Source organism: Dendrobium catenatum, unplaced genomic scaffold (assembly GCF_001605985.2).
Source record: "Dendrobium catenatum unplaced genomic scaffold, ASM160598v2 fragScaff_scaffold_716, whole genome shotgun sequence".
Taxonomy (NCBI): Eukaryota; Viridiplantae; Streptophyta; class Magnoliopsida; order Asparagales; family Orchidaceae; genus Dendrobium; species Dendrobium catenatum.
In genome coordinates this window covers 9561285-9577153 of record NW_021319178.1, presented here as the reverse complement: position 1 = coordinate 9577153, position 15869 = coordinate 9561285, and the positions used below count along the sequence as shown (strand labels likewise).

The 15869-nt window shown below is 40.1% G+C and overlaps 2 protein-coding genes across 2 annotated transcripts; both read left to right on the top strand.

Annotated features, from left to right (window-relative positions):
* The first annotated feature begins 359 nt into the window (after positions 1-359).
* LOC110101398 lies at positions 360-3735 on the top strand. The gene is made up of 3 exons (XM_028695956.1): positions 360-528; positions 1554-1742; positions 2705-3735. The coding sequence occupies exons 1-3, from the start codon at positions 360-362 to the stop codon at positions 3274-3276; spliced, it is 930 nt and encodes a 309-aa protein (XP_028551789.1). The 3' UTR covers positions 3277-3735.
* A 654-nt stretch (positions 3736-4389) lies between these two features.
* LOC110101394 (protochlorophyllide reductase) lies at positions 4390-8860 on the top strand. Its single transcript, XM_020829273.2, has 5 exons — positions 4390-4550; positions 4636-4740; positions 6365-6890; positions 7672-8030; positions 8461-8860. The coding sequence occupies exons 1-5, from the start codon at positions 4497-4499 to the stop codon at positions 8614-8616; spliced, it is 1200 nt and encodes a 399-aa protein (XP_020684932.1). The 5' UTR covers positions 4390-4496; the 3' UTR covers positions 8617-8860.
* Positions 8861-15869: the final 7009 nt, after the last annotated feature.

Sequence of the window (15869 nt, the reverse complement as noted above, 5' to 3'; positions counted from 1 at the left end):
AATTAGGATCTTTAATGTTCAGGTTCTTGTTATTTTAGTTATTCTTTTGTACTCAATATTAAATAGTTGTTGTAATCGACCACCAATAATTGGCCCTTGAGTAGTTTCCTTATTCATTCCTAGGATCAAATTAACGGTTTGCCCTCCCGCCTATGGTGGCTCTGTAACTGCTCCCACCAATCGGCTGCCCCTTCCTTAAGCTTGTATACCACAAGCTTGACCTCTTTGTCGTTGGGAAGGTCCATATATTTGAAGAGCGATTCCATGGATTTGATCCAACCCAAGCACTCTTCAATATGCGTACGACCATTAAAGATTGGAATATCAAATGAAGCTTATATTCTTAATTAGGGGTGTCAATGAATTTTTGGGTCAGATTTGGGTCAAACCCGAAACTGATCCACCTTCAACTAGCCCGACCCTCTAACCCGGTTGAAGGCGAGTGGTTGAGCGAGCGTGCTGCACAGGTGGTCGAGCTGGCGAGCGGAGCGGGTGACTCAGTGCATAAGCAGTCGAACGAACAAGCAGGTGAGCAAGCATATGAGATCTGGCAGGCAAGCAAACTTTGTGACGATTGGGCAAGTGGGCTAGCTGTGACGATCGGGCGAGTGGGCTAGCTTGAGTTGCTCGAGCAACGAGTGGGATGAGCACGACGAGCACAACCCAAGGATGAGCGCGACAAGTTCAAGTGAAGGACGAGTTTCAGGTTGCTTTTAGGTTTTTGGGTTGATCCGAATCTGATCCGAAATTACAATCGGGCAAAAGGTGAAACCTGAACCTGACCCATTTTCCAAATGGGTTGATCCAGACCTAAAATTTTTAGGTCAGATTTTCATTTTGTGTCAAATATTGACACTCCTAGTCTTGATTTTGATGTTGTTGAGGATAGTCACGTGGGCTACACGGATTCTAGGGTCCTTTGCAGGCCTATTTTCACCCTCATTGTTGGAGTCAGAGATGTACCTATCAGAGTTAGGGGATCAAGTAGGGACTTCACCTTGGTAAATCCTTCTCTGGGGTCACTCCTCTCCAGTTGCAGTTGCCGTTCATTTCAGTTTTGAGGATGGAGACCCTGTGGGTGTTCATCCAATGCCTGGAGCATCATTTGAGGTAGCATGAACATTCAATATTCTGCCCTGCTTTTTCCTTTTAGATTGCATATGTAGTAAAGAAACTAAAGGAAAATAACCACCTCTGCTGAGGCAGCCGGTGGAGCAGACAGTGGTAACTTTAAAAAAAACTGTGAAAGAAATGTAAAGGTATATATATGAACCATAGCTTGGTATTATATATATTAAGAATAGTTAATAGCAGGTGATTAAAACTGCGGTTCGGATCCTGAGGTGTAGCAAACCGAGCCTTGTTTCATTGTATATTTCTAGTTCTGTGCTTAGCCAAGTCTGATATAAAGATAACGTTCATCACCTTTTGGGTCATTTTCTGACGCTCTTGTAGTACACCAAGTTCTCGTTGGACTGGTGGCTGTATAGTGATACGGATGTCATTAACTAGTATATGATACCATTTAAGAACATTTTTTTCATTATACGTAGTTCTTGCATTTTCTTTTAACAGGTGTTTGAATTTTATTATTTTTGTACAAATTTGTGAATATGTGGACAATTCTTTGATTAGTGTTATCAAACAGTTTATTCCAGGCAGTTCATCAGAAGTGCTAATCACATCTGCTGACTCACGAATCCGGGTCATTGATGGTAACAATCTTGTATACAAGTTCAAAGGTAATTTCTTTCTTTTATGCTTCAAGATTAATTTTCATAGCCTTGTATCATAACTTTGTGTAAATCTATAAAGTCAAAGAATATCATTATGTTGATTTATTATAATATACGCGATGAAAAGGTCTTGATTTCAAAGAGGAAGCAGTAGTGTGGATTGTTTGTGTTCATTGTGATTCTATAGGGTTTCGAATGTTGGACATTAAAGATGTCAGCAAATGAAAATATTAAAAACGGATGTGATGTAAAATCTAAAATGGTGGTGAAAAATATGATTATAGAGAGAGGGTGGAACTAGCACTTTTGATGCAGAGTATTTTAGCTTAAAATGTTTCTTGGACGTATATTATCTAGTTTGTTACAAATTTTTCTAGAACCTTCTTAGTAGCTTATATAAGTAAGATATTGTAAGGAGATGATCATTGAATGAATATTATCTCCTTTTTAAAGCTTTAAAGTTTTGTGTTTGTGATTGTTTCCTGGATTGGGAAATCTCTTCTTGCAGGTCCGATTCTTCCGACGATCCCCACATCAACTTTCTTATGATAACTTAGTAGAAAATGGAATCAAGTGACTTTATCATATAAAATGAAGGGAAAAAGATACACCAATAAGGTTATTATAATTAATCTGCAAGGAAGAGGAAAAAAAAGGTTAAGGGCAAAAGTTGACCTAACTTGAAATTATGTAGAATGACTTGGTTAAACTAGAGCTAACACCTAGCATTCAACATGACCGAATTGGGAAGTTGGATTCAGATGCTTGTCCCAAATAGTTGGGATATGATCAGTAAAGATGATGATGATGATAGATTGATTTTTTTTTTTCTTTTGTGAATTAATTGAATATTTGAATGCTTGCTTCGAATGTGATGCTAGAATTTGTCATCTTGGCAAAAGATAAAATCCTAATTTTTTTCCTGCGGAATGTTCATAAAAAAATATCCATTTTCTTCCTTCTTCCAGGGTTTCGCAACACAAGCAGTCAAATTTGTGCCTACCCAACAACAACTGGCAAGCATGTAATCTGTGCTAGTGAGGACTCTAATGTGTACATATGGAGATATGATGCTGATACACGTCCAAGTAGAAGCAATAGTGTCTCTCAGTCCTACGAACATTTTCACTGTCTGGGTGTCACAGTAGCAGTTCCCTGGCCTAACGCTAGCTCGAGGCTGGAAGGAATTTCTTTGTCGTTAGAAGTCAAAGAAGATAATTGCATTTGTATATCAAACCGTAAGAATAACTCAGACATGATTGTGGAGGCCAGTGGTCAATATAGTTCCCTTTCCCCAGAATTTAGGTACATTGACCTAAACACCAGGTCTGGACCCTTTGGTGACAGGGTATCAGGTACTTGGCCTAAAGAAAAGCTGAATTCTTCCTCTGGCAAGAATAGTGCTCATAGCAGTGGTGATCTTTCCAATGGGGATTCGGTGCTGCAGAGCAGATTGGCTTGGGGAATGGTAATTGTAACTGCGAGCCGAGGAGGTGTGATCAGAATATACCAAAATTATGGATTACCTGTTCGTGTATGATCTCGGCTACTCGACATCAGCCTTTTATTTCAATGGCAATACCTCCTATCTGCTTACTCTGCCAGTGGTGTATTTGGATATATGAAGTGGTTTTGGTTGATCCAAAATTCAACTAATTTATAAGAACCATTAAGTCAGCTAAATCACTCGATTCATTGGAACTTAGAACTTCTAGATATGCTGTGTACGCTATAGAGCATGGTGGAGGCCGATTTGAATTTGATGCTGCTCTAGCCTGCGCGTTGAGAAACTATTTATTCTGCACTGTTGGGGTAACATTTTTTTTTCTTTAGGGTTTTGTTCTTTGACATAACCCATTTACATTTCTTCTTATATATATTTTTTCTCAAGTAAGAGGGCTAAATAGAAATCATTGTATAGCCTTAAAAGGTGTAGTGGAGCTTAGCCAAGTCGTTGCTTAATTGCTTTTGTGCTAAGGTTTTTCTGGGAAGTGAGAGAGAGAGTGAGAGGAATATAAACGAGCAAGGTCATAAAAGAAAAAAATGTTCACAAAATTGAAATCTTCCAGAGAAAGATGCAGGGCAAAAGAAAGAAACCCTGCGCGTGGTGCTCTAGTGGCTTGTATTTTTTAGATTGGTGAACTCTAAAAATTTCAATATTTGAAGTCCTTGTCCAGAAAGATTTTCTTAAATGATATTTATGCCGTAAGCCACGCAGCATCATATCGGTCCCACCAGTACACTTGTCATCCGGTCAAGCCATGCCACCGGACTCGCCCACCTGCATATCGCCGCAATGGCACTTAACCAGGGGGCCAGTAGATGGTGGACTGATTGCTGACGTGGTTGAGGAATGAGGATATTCTAATCCTCCACTTGCCAATTTTTCGCCCAATATTAAAAAAAATATCACGGGTTGTAGAAGAAAAGATCCACCCCCATAAAGCACCCAAATCTTCATGCCTCATAATTTCGGCGCTGACAGCACACAGGGCATAATTTAGTAATTTCGTTTGCGCGGTAGGGAGGCATTGGGGCAGAAATATCGCACGAGAAGAAATCCGAACGGCGAGATCTTAGTGGAGGAAGCCTCGCAGACGTGGAGAAATGTGGGGCCAACATCTATCTTAACTTATCTAGTATCCACCCTTGTCAAACCTGTGTATAAAGCTTCGCTTTTCCCAGTTTCCCCTAAAGAGCTAATCGGCAAATTTATAAAGCTTCGCTGTTCCGCCGCATCCGCTCCTCAATTAGTCCTCCATGGCACTCCAGGCCTCCTCTTTCCTCCCATCCGCTCTCTCCGCACATAAAGAGGTTGGAGACTTTTTTTCGTCCTTATAAGTTTGTGTCCATCTGCTTATTTTTCTGCATCTATTAACAATTATCTGGCTTGGTGCAGGGGAAGGCCAATGGTGGACTCAAGGACTCGGCTTTTTTGGGAGTTAATCTCTCTGAGCACCGGATGAAGTCCAGCTTCAGTTCACCTCTGCTTACAAGTGGCAAGGTAAGTAGCATGCTAGATTGTATGCTTGAGTATATACTTTCTGAGAGATTATTACCTGAATTTTGTGGGGGTACACAGTAAATGCATACTAAATATATAGTGTTTGGGAACACTGTATTTACTGTTTATTTGCTGCATACTTCACAATCCGAACGGTCCGGACTTTGCTAATAATTTCTCCTATTTTCTAGGGTTGATAGCTACAGGAAATTTCATATAAATAGAATATAGTTTGCTGAAACTATGTTTGATGTGCTATTCTTGATATTTTATCTCACTGTTTCCCTGCTGTGGATGGGGCATTTGACCTGTTGGTTTTCACTTCTGAGCTATCTGTACACTTTTGTTGGGGTTTCCTTTTTTTCTGTTTTTTTCCCTCCCAGTTGGCTGCATCAACTTGGGCTCCTGATTCAGCTTGCCCATTTCGCAAGTTTAAATATCATTTTAGCACGCCCTGCGCGAATGCATCATCATGCTGCACTATTTTTTTAGGTTAAATATCAAGCTGCACTCCCACTTAAATGTTGAGTATACAATGTTATTATTGGCAAATTAAGCCAATTTGATAATATATCTGTTCTTTTAAACCTCATTCAGAATATTTCACCATTGGGTACACCTAATTTAGCATGAACGAATTCAATGCATTTTTTTTTTTAGTAACGGGTATTAATAGTACGATTAATGCTTTCATAACCCTCTTTGGTCCTAGAGGTGTCAGATATTTGACCCAGAAAAATTTTGCTCAAATCTTTGTAAAATTTGGCCCAAGTTTATGTCAACTTTAAGTGTCCTGAAAAACTATGCTTTGTTCGGGTTGGATGCTGATCGGGTCAACCTTAAAACCAAACATTATATTTAATATTTATAGCAATTTGGTTATTGTTGGTGTGTACATATTTGATTGTTGTGTCAAATCTATGTCCAAGTGACATTAATCAAGCACAACATAAGCATTTATCATGTCTGGCACTGCCGAGTTAAGGTTTTATCAATTTAAATTTGATTTGAGTTCAATACCCTAGTCATTTAGCTTTACTGCATTTGGGTCGAATTCAGAACTAACTCATCAACCCAAATTCCCTATTTGGTTCACAATCCTCACTGTACCAAGCATTTTGTGTGCAGAAGCGCCCTCTGCGCAGAACAAATTTAAGGTGTTATTAGCCTTTGCAGAGTAGAATTGGAGTCTTGTGCGAGCCAAATTTGTTGGGAGAAGCCATTGATCTTGGATTTTGCTTTGTTCTAGATTTTCCGTGTTTCTATGCATTGTTTTTAGTGTTGTTGGAGTTATTTGAATACAAATATATACAAATAATTCAAATCATCACAAATAAACACGATCATAGCCCAAATTGAGCCTTGGGGATGCTGCGGCTTACAGTGATATTTTAATTGAATTCATTTACTTTTCAATAATCTGAGAAATTTTTTCTAAAATTAAGTCAACATAAATTGGTAGTTCATTTACAAAATCAAAACTCAAAAATATACATTTTTCTATTCTTCTTCTTATTTAACCATTATTTTTTGTTGACAATCAAACAAACACCTTAAATTCACCATGCTACTTGCCAGTTTATAGTACCCTGACATTCAAATTGGCTCTCTTTGATGGTTTCAGCGCCTAAACGCATCGACCATTATCAGAGCACAGACGGCAGCAACAGCCTCCCCAGCCATCAACAAGGCCTCGCCTGAAGCCAAGAAAACGCTGAGAAAGGGAAATGTCGTGATCACAGGAGCCTCATCCGGCCTAGGCCTTGCCACCGCCAAGTCACTGGCAGAGACCGGCAAGTGGAATGTCGTGATGGCCTGCCGTGACTTCCTCAAGGCCGAGAAGGCTGCAAAATCAGCCGGCATGGCGAAGGAGAACTACAGCATCATGCACCTCGACCTAGCCTCCCTCGACAGCGTGCGTCAGTTTGTACGCAATTTCCGGCAGTCTGGAATGCCGCTTGACACATTGGTTTGCAATGCTGCTGTCTACTTCCCCACGGCCGGTGAGCCCACCTACACTGCCGAAGGCTTCGAGATGAGTGTGGGGGTCAATCATATCGGCCATTTCTTGCTTGCACGAGAGCTGCTCGAGGATATGAAGCAGTCTGATTATCCCTCTCGACGCCTGATCATTGTTGGCTCCATCACAGGTATGCTTTTGCAGGTTGGAGAAGTTTTAAGTCACAATTCTCAAGTCTTATAAGCCTCAAGTTAAGTTCTTAACCTGATCAATTTTTAATGAAGTCTCTTTACTATTAATCATTAATTTATTTATTATTTGTTGATTGAAGTTTGAATAATTACACTTTTATTCTCCTAAATCATAATTAACAATTGAATTAGGCTTGTTGTCATATCAGGATCATTAGTTTATCCTGACTATTGGAGTGGGTTTAGGAATCCATTGACGTCTTTCATTCTACTGATTAGACTAATAATTCTAAAAAGTGATCTAAAATGGATATAAGTTTGGCAAGATACATCATTGATTGAATCTATTGTTAACTAAAAAATTTAACCTTTTATATCAAAATGTTTTTCAATATGGGTAAAAGTTGGACTAATAAATTAATAACCATATCTATATCAATCCCAAAAATTTAAACCTATAGATGAAAATCAATCATTTAATATTTTTATAATATCATATTTTTCCAATAATTTGATATCAGACTTATTTGCGTGTTGGATCTTCGTGCAACGCTAAGACACTAAACTATCCGAAAATTGGGCCTGGACAAGACTAAACGATTAACTCATCTTACCATGAAGCTCATATCAGACAGAATTTGACAAACTTAACCCACAAAATTTTTATGATCAGATATAAATATTTAATATTTAAATTCAATGTAATATAAGTTTAGATAAGTGCTAGCTTCTTCATTATGAAATCTGATAAGACTGAGAGTGGCTGGCAATGGTGTGCAGGAAACACAAACACACTGGCCGGCAACATTCCACCAAAGGCCAACCTTGGAGATCTTCGAGGGCTTGCAGGCGGGCTAAATGAGACGACAGGGTCGGCGATGATTGACGGTGGCAAGTTTGACGGAGCTAAGGCTTACAAGGACAGCAAAGTTTGTAACATGCTGACAATGCAGGAATTCCACAGGCGATATCATGAGGACACAGGCATAAGCTTCGCTTCCCTCTACCCTGGCTGCATTGCCACAACCGGCCTCTTCAGAGAACACATTGGTCTCTTCCGCACCCTCTTCCCTCCTTTCCAGAAATATATCACCAAAGGCTTCGTCTCTGAAGAAGAAGCAGGCAATAGGCTGGCACAGGTACAATTTAGCTTCTTAGAATTTTGCCCTTCTTTAATAAGAATAGAAAGGCTAAAATCACACAACATTCCTATTCAGATAATATTGAATCAAACAAGCAAATTCTTAGGGCATCTCCAACCTAAAATCTCTCACTCCAAAATGCCGTGAAACTAAAAAATGTCGCGAGTCATCTCTAATCGAATGTCATTTTACCCCGTAACGGTCGTTCGTAAGTTTCTTCGGCAAGTTCGATAGAAACAAAAAAAAATGACGAAGATGAACAGCGCGACGCCAATATTGGCGTCGCACTGTTCATCCGCAATGAAATGGCGTAAGAATTGCCGTTCGATTGGAGCGACGGAAGAATGACAAACAGTTGTTGTCGTTCCATTGGAGATGCTCTTAGTTGTCATTTGCTAACTAATCTTGCTTTGGGGGTGGATTTCAGGTGGTTAGTGATCCGAGCTTGACCAAGTCTGGTGTGTACTGGAGCTGGAACAAGAACTCTGCGTCATTTGAGAACCAGCTCTCGCAGGAGGCAAGTGATGTGGAAAAGGCTCGAAAGGTGTGGGAGATGACCGAGAAGCTGCTCGGACTAGCTTGATGGCTGTTGCTTTTCGTCGCTGATATCTTTGCTGTTTCTTTAGCTTGCTTCTAGTTTAGTGGTGTGAATCGTGTAGTCATCAATGGCGAGTGAGGCCAGAACCTGTTGTAGCTGCTGCAGCAGCATTTTGTGAATTTTGTTATGGTAGTATTAGGTGTACTAGAGAATAAAAAGGAGTGCAAGCATCTATATTTCCCAGGCATAACAAAGATGCCATTTTTCCTTAACCAGTTTTTGTTGGAAAGATTTTAAAATCTTGTCACATGGTATCTAAAAGTTTAATTTATGTGTTTAATTGGTTCACTTTGCTTCAATATATATTTATAGAAAATAATGAAGTTTTCTATAGTTGAAAAATGAAATATTTTTATTTTGGCATATCGGACACTAAATGAAGATATTTTTATAACTTTTAAGATAAAATAATAAGGTTTGAAGGTATTTGCATGAAATATGAAAAACAAGATAATAATAGACACTCTTATTGATTTGGGCCATGTTAATCAAGTTATTGTGAGAACTTAAAATAGGTTCAATAAATTATTGATTGTTAACTAGTCTGATTGTTTTATAAATTAGAACTCGTCAATTTTGCCCAAAGCTTTGGGATTGCACATATACAAAGTTAAATATTGTAGAACTTGCTCAGCGTTGTTCTGAATTGCATTAAGAAGCTGAATTCAGCCATCAGAAGCATTCGTTGGAAGAACTAGTCATCTTCCCTATAATACTTATTGATTGACTGAAGGTTCTTGCTTGAAGAATTTGTAAGTATTTGCTTGTAGTTTATTTGTGGTACCAAAGTTTAGAGCTAACTTCAGGCTTAATTGCTCCACCTTATCGACGAGTATACTCGGTTCAACTTAATTTCTATTTTATATAATTTTATTATATGATATATTATATGCGGCCGATAAATAACTGGTCAAGGCATGATCAGGAGCAGCTTATGAAAAAATCCCATAAAAATTCATAGAAATCTCTCTCTCTCTCTATATGTGCATCTCTCAGAGAATCGTTTCTTTGTAATTAGAATTTGCTTGTAGCTTTGATTCTATTTATATTTCTAGAATAATTATGAATACAACATTCTATTTAGTGTGATGAATAGCTCAACATGAAGGTCCATAAGTAATAATCCTACCCTCGATCAATGGAATATCCTCAAAGATTATATCAACGCATCTATTCCCTTAGCAAAATTCTTTCTAGCTTCAACATCCTCCTTTGAAATCACCTTACCTAGCTTAGAATCCAACTTCTCTTTATTTTTTTCCCTTTCCAAAATCCACATTTTTTCAATGATTATTTTTTCAATGACATTGCTTGAAGCCATTACTAAATTTCTTGTCAATTATGGAATTCGCTTGATATTTTTCATCTCTAAAAGAAACGAGCTTTGAGACAATTATCAACAAAAAGCATGATAATTAAGGCATAAATGGAGAAATCTGGAAATAAAGTGCATACCTTGAATATAAAACATTGAGGATGATGTGACTGAAATGTGTTGAGAATGTTCAGGGAATTCATCATTGTTTTCTTGCAATTAGATTTATTTAATCTTTTATTTTATTGTCTTTTTTGGATTATCCAAATAGATATAAGAATCACATACCTAATACACAGTAATATTAATTTATCATACTAATCAAGTTATATGAGAACCTAATTTAGGTTTATGAAGTAGCTTGAAGTTTATTGGAAGATCGAGGCAAAGCTGCAGCCGAAGAATCGCGGACTATCGATTCACTCTGGACAAACCAGGAAAACATCCATCGCCGACTTGACGACCTCGCTGCCGACGTTCAGCGATTGACGGTAGAGATCCGCCGCGAGTTCAATCTCCTCCGGGCGCGTCCTCCTCTACCCCGCATTCCCAGACCAGAACCCCAAGCTAGAACGACCAGACTGTTGCGAAGAAGGGAAAGACAATGGCATCGCGATCAGGCGTTGATACCGGAAATGTCGGATTCGGAAGAGGAGTTTCAACCATATCGAGGTATTCCATTAGCGGCATCGGGTGAAGACGATTCGGGTAATTCTTTTGTGCCTGAATTTCGTGAACAGCATAGACAGAGACCTTATCATCACAATGAGTTCAAAGTTAAACTTGATATACCATTTTTTGACGGACATTTACATATCGAGGATTATCTCGACTGGGAAAAGGCTGTCGAAAATTTCTTTGATTATATGGAAATCGATCCTAACAAGCAGGTGAAGTATGTTGCTTGTAGGTTGAAAGGAGGAGCCAGTGCTTGGTGGGCGCAGACTCTTCAGTTGAGACAGCGTGGTGGTAAGGGGCCGGTTCGAAGTTGGAACCGTATGAAGCAGCTTTTACGCGCCCAATTCTTACCCACTGACTATGAACAAATTCTCTACATGCGGTATCAGCACTGCGAGCAAGGAAACCGTTCCGTCAGTGAATACACTGAGGAATTCAACAGATTGAGTGCTTGAAACAATCTAAACGAGTCAGCCAACCAATTGGTAGCTCGCTACATTGGAGGCCTCAAGGAGAGCATTCAAGACAAACTCGAATTGAACTCCGTATGGTCGCTGTCTCAGGCCGTGAACTTTGCCATGAAAGCTGAAATGCAGCAAAGCCGCTCTAAATCTACATACAATCGAAGGTTTTGGAATGAATCCCGAACAGTTTCAAACAAGCCTCTTCCCGCAGCGGACAAATCAGCAGCAAACACCGTCCCTGCCGTTCAACAGCATACCCCTGCGGAGACAAATACACAGCCGAAAGTAAAACCGCAAGGTAGAGACAACCCATATGCTAAGCCGTCTAATGTCAAGTGTTTTCGTTGTTTTCAACAGGGTCACAAGTCCAACGAGTGCCCTCAACGAAAACAAGCTAATGTGGCGGAAGCGGGGGAAGGCAGTGGACCAGTTGATATTGATTCTAATAGTGAAGGAGATGTGGAAGATGTGTATGCCGACGATGGAGAACCACTCATTGCAGTACTCGAAAGACTCTTATTGGCTCCCAGACAGAGTTTAAAATCACAAAGACACGCATTATTTCAGACAAGATGTACAATTGCAGGGAAAGTTTGTGAGCTCCTCGTCGATAGCGGGTGTACCGAGAATGTTGTATCACGTTCGGTGGTTCACAACCTACAACTGAAGACGTCTAAGAGAGCCAGTCCATATAAAATAAGTTGGGTAAAGAAAGGTGTGGAAATTACAGTCACGGAATCGTGCCGCCTCAGTTTTTCTATAGGCAAACATTACGTGTGTGAGGTGGTCTGCGACGTCGTCGACATGGACGTCTGTCACCTCATTTTGGGCAGACCTTGGCAGTTCGATGCAGGAGCCCAATACGATTGCCGTGCAAACATTTATACCATTGAGTGGCAGGGCCGTCGCTTACGTCTATTACCTAGTTCGGGTGATAGTCTGAGCGGGACTGGTAATTCAAACTCCAGCACAATGCATATTGTCTCAGGATCACATTTACTGCAATGCTAGAAGGATCCCGTGCCTATGTACGCACTGTTAATTACTGAGAACTCTTCGGTTGTGGACAACAAATCATGGCCAGCTGACATTCTAAAACTTGTCCAACAATATCCTAGTGTCACGCAAGAAGACCTGCCTGCGGAATTACCACCTCTCCGCAACATTCAGCACAGCATTGATTTCGTTCCAGGTTCCAGCTTGCCGAATTTACCACACTTTCGGCTAAATCCAAAAGAGCAGCACATCCTACAAGATTTAGTAGACGCATTACTGGAAAAGCAGCTTATCCAGCCGAGTGTAAGCCCATGCGCCGTCCCGGCATTACTAGTTCCGAAGAAAGACGGTACTTGGCGGATGTGTGTCGATAGTAGAGCTATAGGGGATGGCGTTATATCTTGCTGGCAAGTTCCTCCAAATGAATTTCAGAAAGCGGTTTAGTGAGCTTGGGTTCTGCTCTTGCTGAGATAGATTGGTACTATTTCAAATCTAAAGCATTATGCATTCGCAAGAAAAATTTAGCCATATCAATATTCTGCTTATTGCTAGGATGCATATTTGTCGCCGTAGGTGCTCCCCCTCTGTGCACGCGTAGGTATGATTTTTCGTATGCTCAAACCACCTCACGACGTCTTTCTTTTTCCGGTATTCCGTTCTGCTGAGAGCCTGCAAGGCAAACATTGCAGTTCTGCAATAGTTTTCAATGTGGCTTGGTATAGTTGTCTTTTTCCTTCAAGACAAACAACATACAGTGACGTTGGAACTCTGGTCACTATTAATTATGATCACTAATAGGAATTCATTTTTATATTTCCCTCGAGAAGATCTCCAGTATAGTGACGCATAAGAAATTGCATGACTGTCTTGAAGAGTCCAGCATTCATTTTTGTATTAGAGCATAAAATTCCTTTCACTAAGTTTGCAAACCTTGAAAGAATTGGTCTCAATGTCCATACTTTCAACTACAGATAGCATCAGCAGCAAACTTCTCCATATTTGAAGTCTTTAGGCAGGAAAATGTTATTATTATTATTATTATTTTTTAAGAGCTAGTTTGGTCTTTTCTTGTATTTACTTCTGGTTACAACCTTTGCCAACATAATTGTACTTGAAGTTCGTGTTTCCAACAATCTAGGTAATACATATCTTCAGTATATAGTCTTGGGGAAGAACTCTAATTTGATACAGCATGTAATCAATGCCATCCCTTTAGGTATGATCATTTGTAAGTCATAACGGTGAATTGGCAATCCACAAAAGCATAGTAAGCTTCTTAATTTAATTGGTAATTTAAATGCTCACATCTCTTTCAAATTTTCTTTAGAGATCTTCGTTTTTTTTAAAGTCCACTTAAGTCTAAGAATTTCCGAGAAAATTTCTGCAGCCTCCCGACGTCTAACTCCCCACAAGGAAGAAATCGGATGGCATTTGCCAATTTGTCTTCCCGCCGGACCTAAGGTCGACGGCACGAGGCCTTGAAATTTGAAACCATCTCGATCAGACTTAAAGTCGCCTAACGAGATCTTGAATTTAAATTCTTCCGGACCGGATTTAAAATTGACGGTACGAGACTTGTATTTAAACCATCATTGGTCGGACTTAATAATCAACGGTATGAGACGCTTGAATTTGAACCATCATGACCGACTTAAAGTCGACGACACGAGGTTTTGAATTTGAAATCATCTCGGCGGAATCTAAGATCGAGCGCACGAGGTCTTCTTTTAATTTTGAAGGAGGTAGAAGCAGAAATAAGTATAAAGAAGGTTACAATTGGAAATAATCTATGCAACACAGAAAGATCTAGAAATCTAATCATTTAAATTACTCGTCTTGATGAGATGAGTAATATGGATGAACCATTTTGTTTGAACAACTGGGCATGATAGCTACAACTAGCCAACCACCTGTAGCAATACTCAAGGAAAGATCTAGAAATCCAATCTATCATTAAATACTCGTCTTGATGAGATGAAGTAATATGATGAAACATTTGTTGGACAACTGGGCAATGAATAGCTACAATAGCCAACCACCTGTAGCAATACTCAAGAAATGTTCAAATTACTCCTAATGACGTGACTTGAGACGCGAGCCAGCAGCATCAGAGGTAGTGTATAGCACGAACTGGCCAAGACTCAATGAAGGAGCGTAGTGGGCCCTAGAAAGGTGAAATGGTCACAAAGCTCAAATTGAACAATCTCATTAGGCCAAAAGGTAAAGCAGTGTAAGGAGTCCGGATCACTATGGTGCGGCAGCAGGCAGGTCAGGGTGAATAGTGGAAGAGCCGAAGGTATGCTACTTAAACCGATGCTGAATGCAGTTTGTTTATTGCAAGGGCACAGTGATCGTGCGGTGAAATATCTTTTCCGTTCATTTTTTCAGGGTGTCAACCTCGTCTTCCATCCCGACCTTTGCATGGCCGGAATGGCGGTCTGTCGGGTTGCTTGATCCGGTATTTCTTTAATGTTCCTTTAAATCTCGGCCGTTTGCTGAAGCACTATCTTGGTTCTCCTCGATTGGAGTGTTTCACCGGAGCTTCGTCATTGCTTCTTTTCGTAGGTTACCTTCGTTAGGGATTTCTGAGGAGGAAATTGTGAATCCAGGAGGAATACCATAGAAGATTCGGACAACAGTACCATCGGAGTGGTCGCTCGAGCGACGGCCATTAGTACGATTATACACCGCACGTCTATTATACGAGCCGGCGGTTGTTTTATGTTTATTTATTCATGTAATTATATTTCGTGTTTTTCAATTTACCCTATGAGGGGAGTTATGTAGTTTATTGTACCAAGGCGATGTTGTTCTTTTGTCTTATTTCGTGATTAGCCTATATAAGGCTTTATTCATTGTATTTGCTCTTTAGTTTTAAAAAAATGAAAGATTTTTATTGTTTTGTTCTCTTTGTGAGTTCCATGAAGGCCTCTAAAGTATCTTTATGAGTCTTGAAGAGGAGATTCGTCGGAGATTCTCTTTTGTGAGCTCTAACGGTGGAGGGTGTTGAGAGTTAGTCATTTGAGAAATTTCTTGTTTTTTCTTTTCTCTCCAATCCTTCTTCCCCACTTAGCCGAAATTCACTTTCTCTTCCAATTTCCCACCACCACCCAAGCTCCACTGCCAACCTCCTTGACGGCCAGCCACGCGGCCCTCCCCACACCCAAGACCGGCCATCCCTCCCAAACGCCCCCAACGCCCCACGCAGCTACCCACAACAAACCCGTTTCAAAAATTATGAAATCACCATGCCCAAGCCTTAATTTCCTTTCCTATTTCACATCCCTGCTATTTGGAAGTTGGCCTGTGTTATTTCTTCTCAATCAACGGATATTCCAACAGTCTAGAGGCAAGTTATTTGGAAATCCTCTTAACAGTAAACCTAGAGAATTAAATTGTCCAATTTGATAATTCCATGATTTTCTTAGAGAGCCACATCATGGATCGTGAGTGCTCTCTCAACTCCCCATGGGCCGCGCACTCTCCTCTGTTTCTCTCTCAAGATCCCACACTTAATACTACTTAAAATGCCATCTTTAATTCCCCTCCCTCTCTTCTCTAATTTCAAATCAATGTGAAATTGAAATTAAAACGTGCCGTACAGTTCTTTTTGGAATCTGAAATAAAATTCACGATTTGGTTTTCTCTCCAACCATAAAGCCTCACCCGGCCACTCTATTCCCCCCAACCCGTGGCCTCCCTCCCTCTCCCTAGCTCACGGCAAGTCCCCACCCTCATTTCTCTCCCTATTCAATCCCACCATGCCATGGAGGATCCTGAACTTG

Coding starts and splice junctions, on each gene's coding strand:
- LOC110101394 (XM_020829273.2), top strand. CDS start 4,497: ATGGCACTCCAGGCCTCCTCTTTCCTCCCATCCGCTCTCTCCGCACAT. Junction 4,551..4,635: donor CTCTCTCCGCACATAAAGAG/GTTGGAGACTTT, acceptor GGCTTGGTGCAG/GGGAAGGCCAATGGTGGACT. Junction 6,891..7,671: donor CATTGTTGGCTCCATCACAG/GTATGCTTTTGC, acceptor AATGGTGTGCAG/GAAACACAAACACACTGGCC.
- LOC110101398 (XM_028695956.1), top strand. CDS start 360: ATGAATTTTTGGGTCAGATTTGGGTCAAACCCGAAACTGATCCACCTT. Junction 529..1,553: donor GCAGTCGAACGAACAAGCAG/GTGAGCAAGCAT, acceptor CATTATACGTAG/TTCTTGCATTTTCTTTTAAC. Junction 1,743..2,704: donor TCTTGTATACAAGTTCAAAG/GTAATTTCTTTC, acceptor TCCTTCTTCCAG/GGTTTCGCAACACAAGCAGT.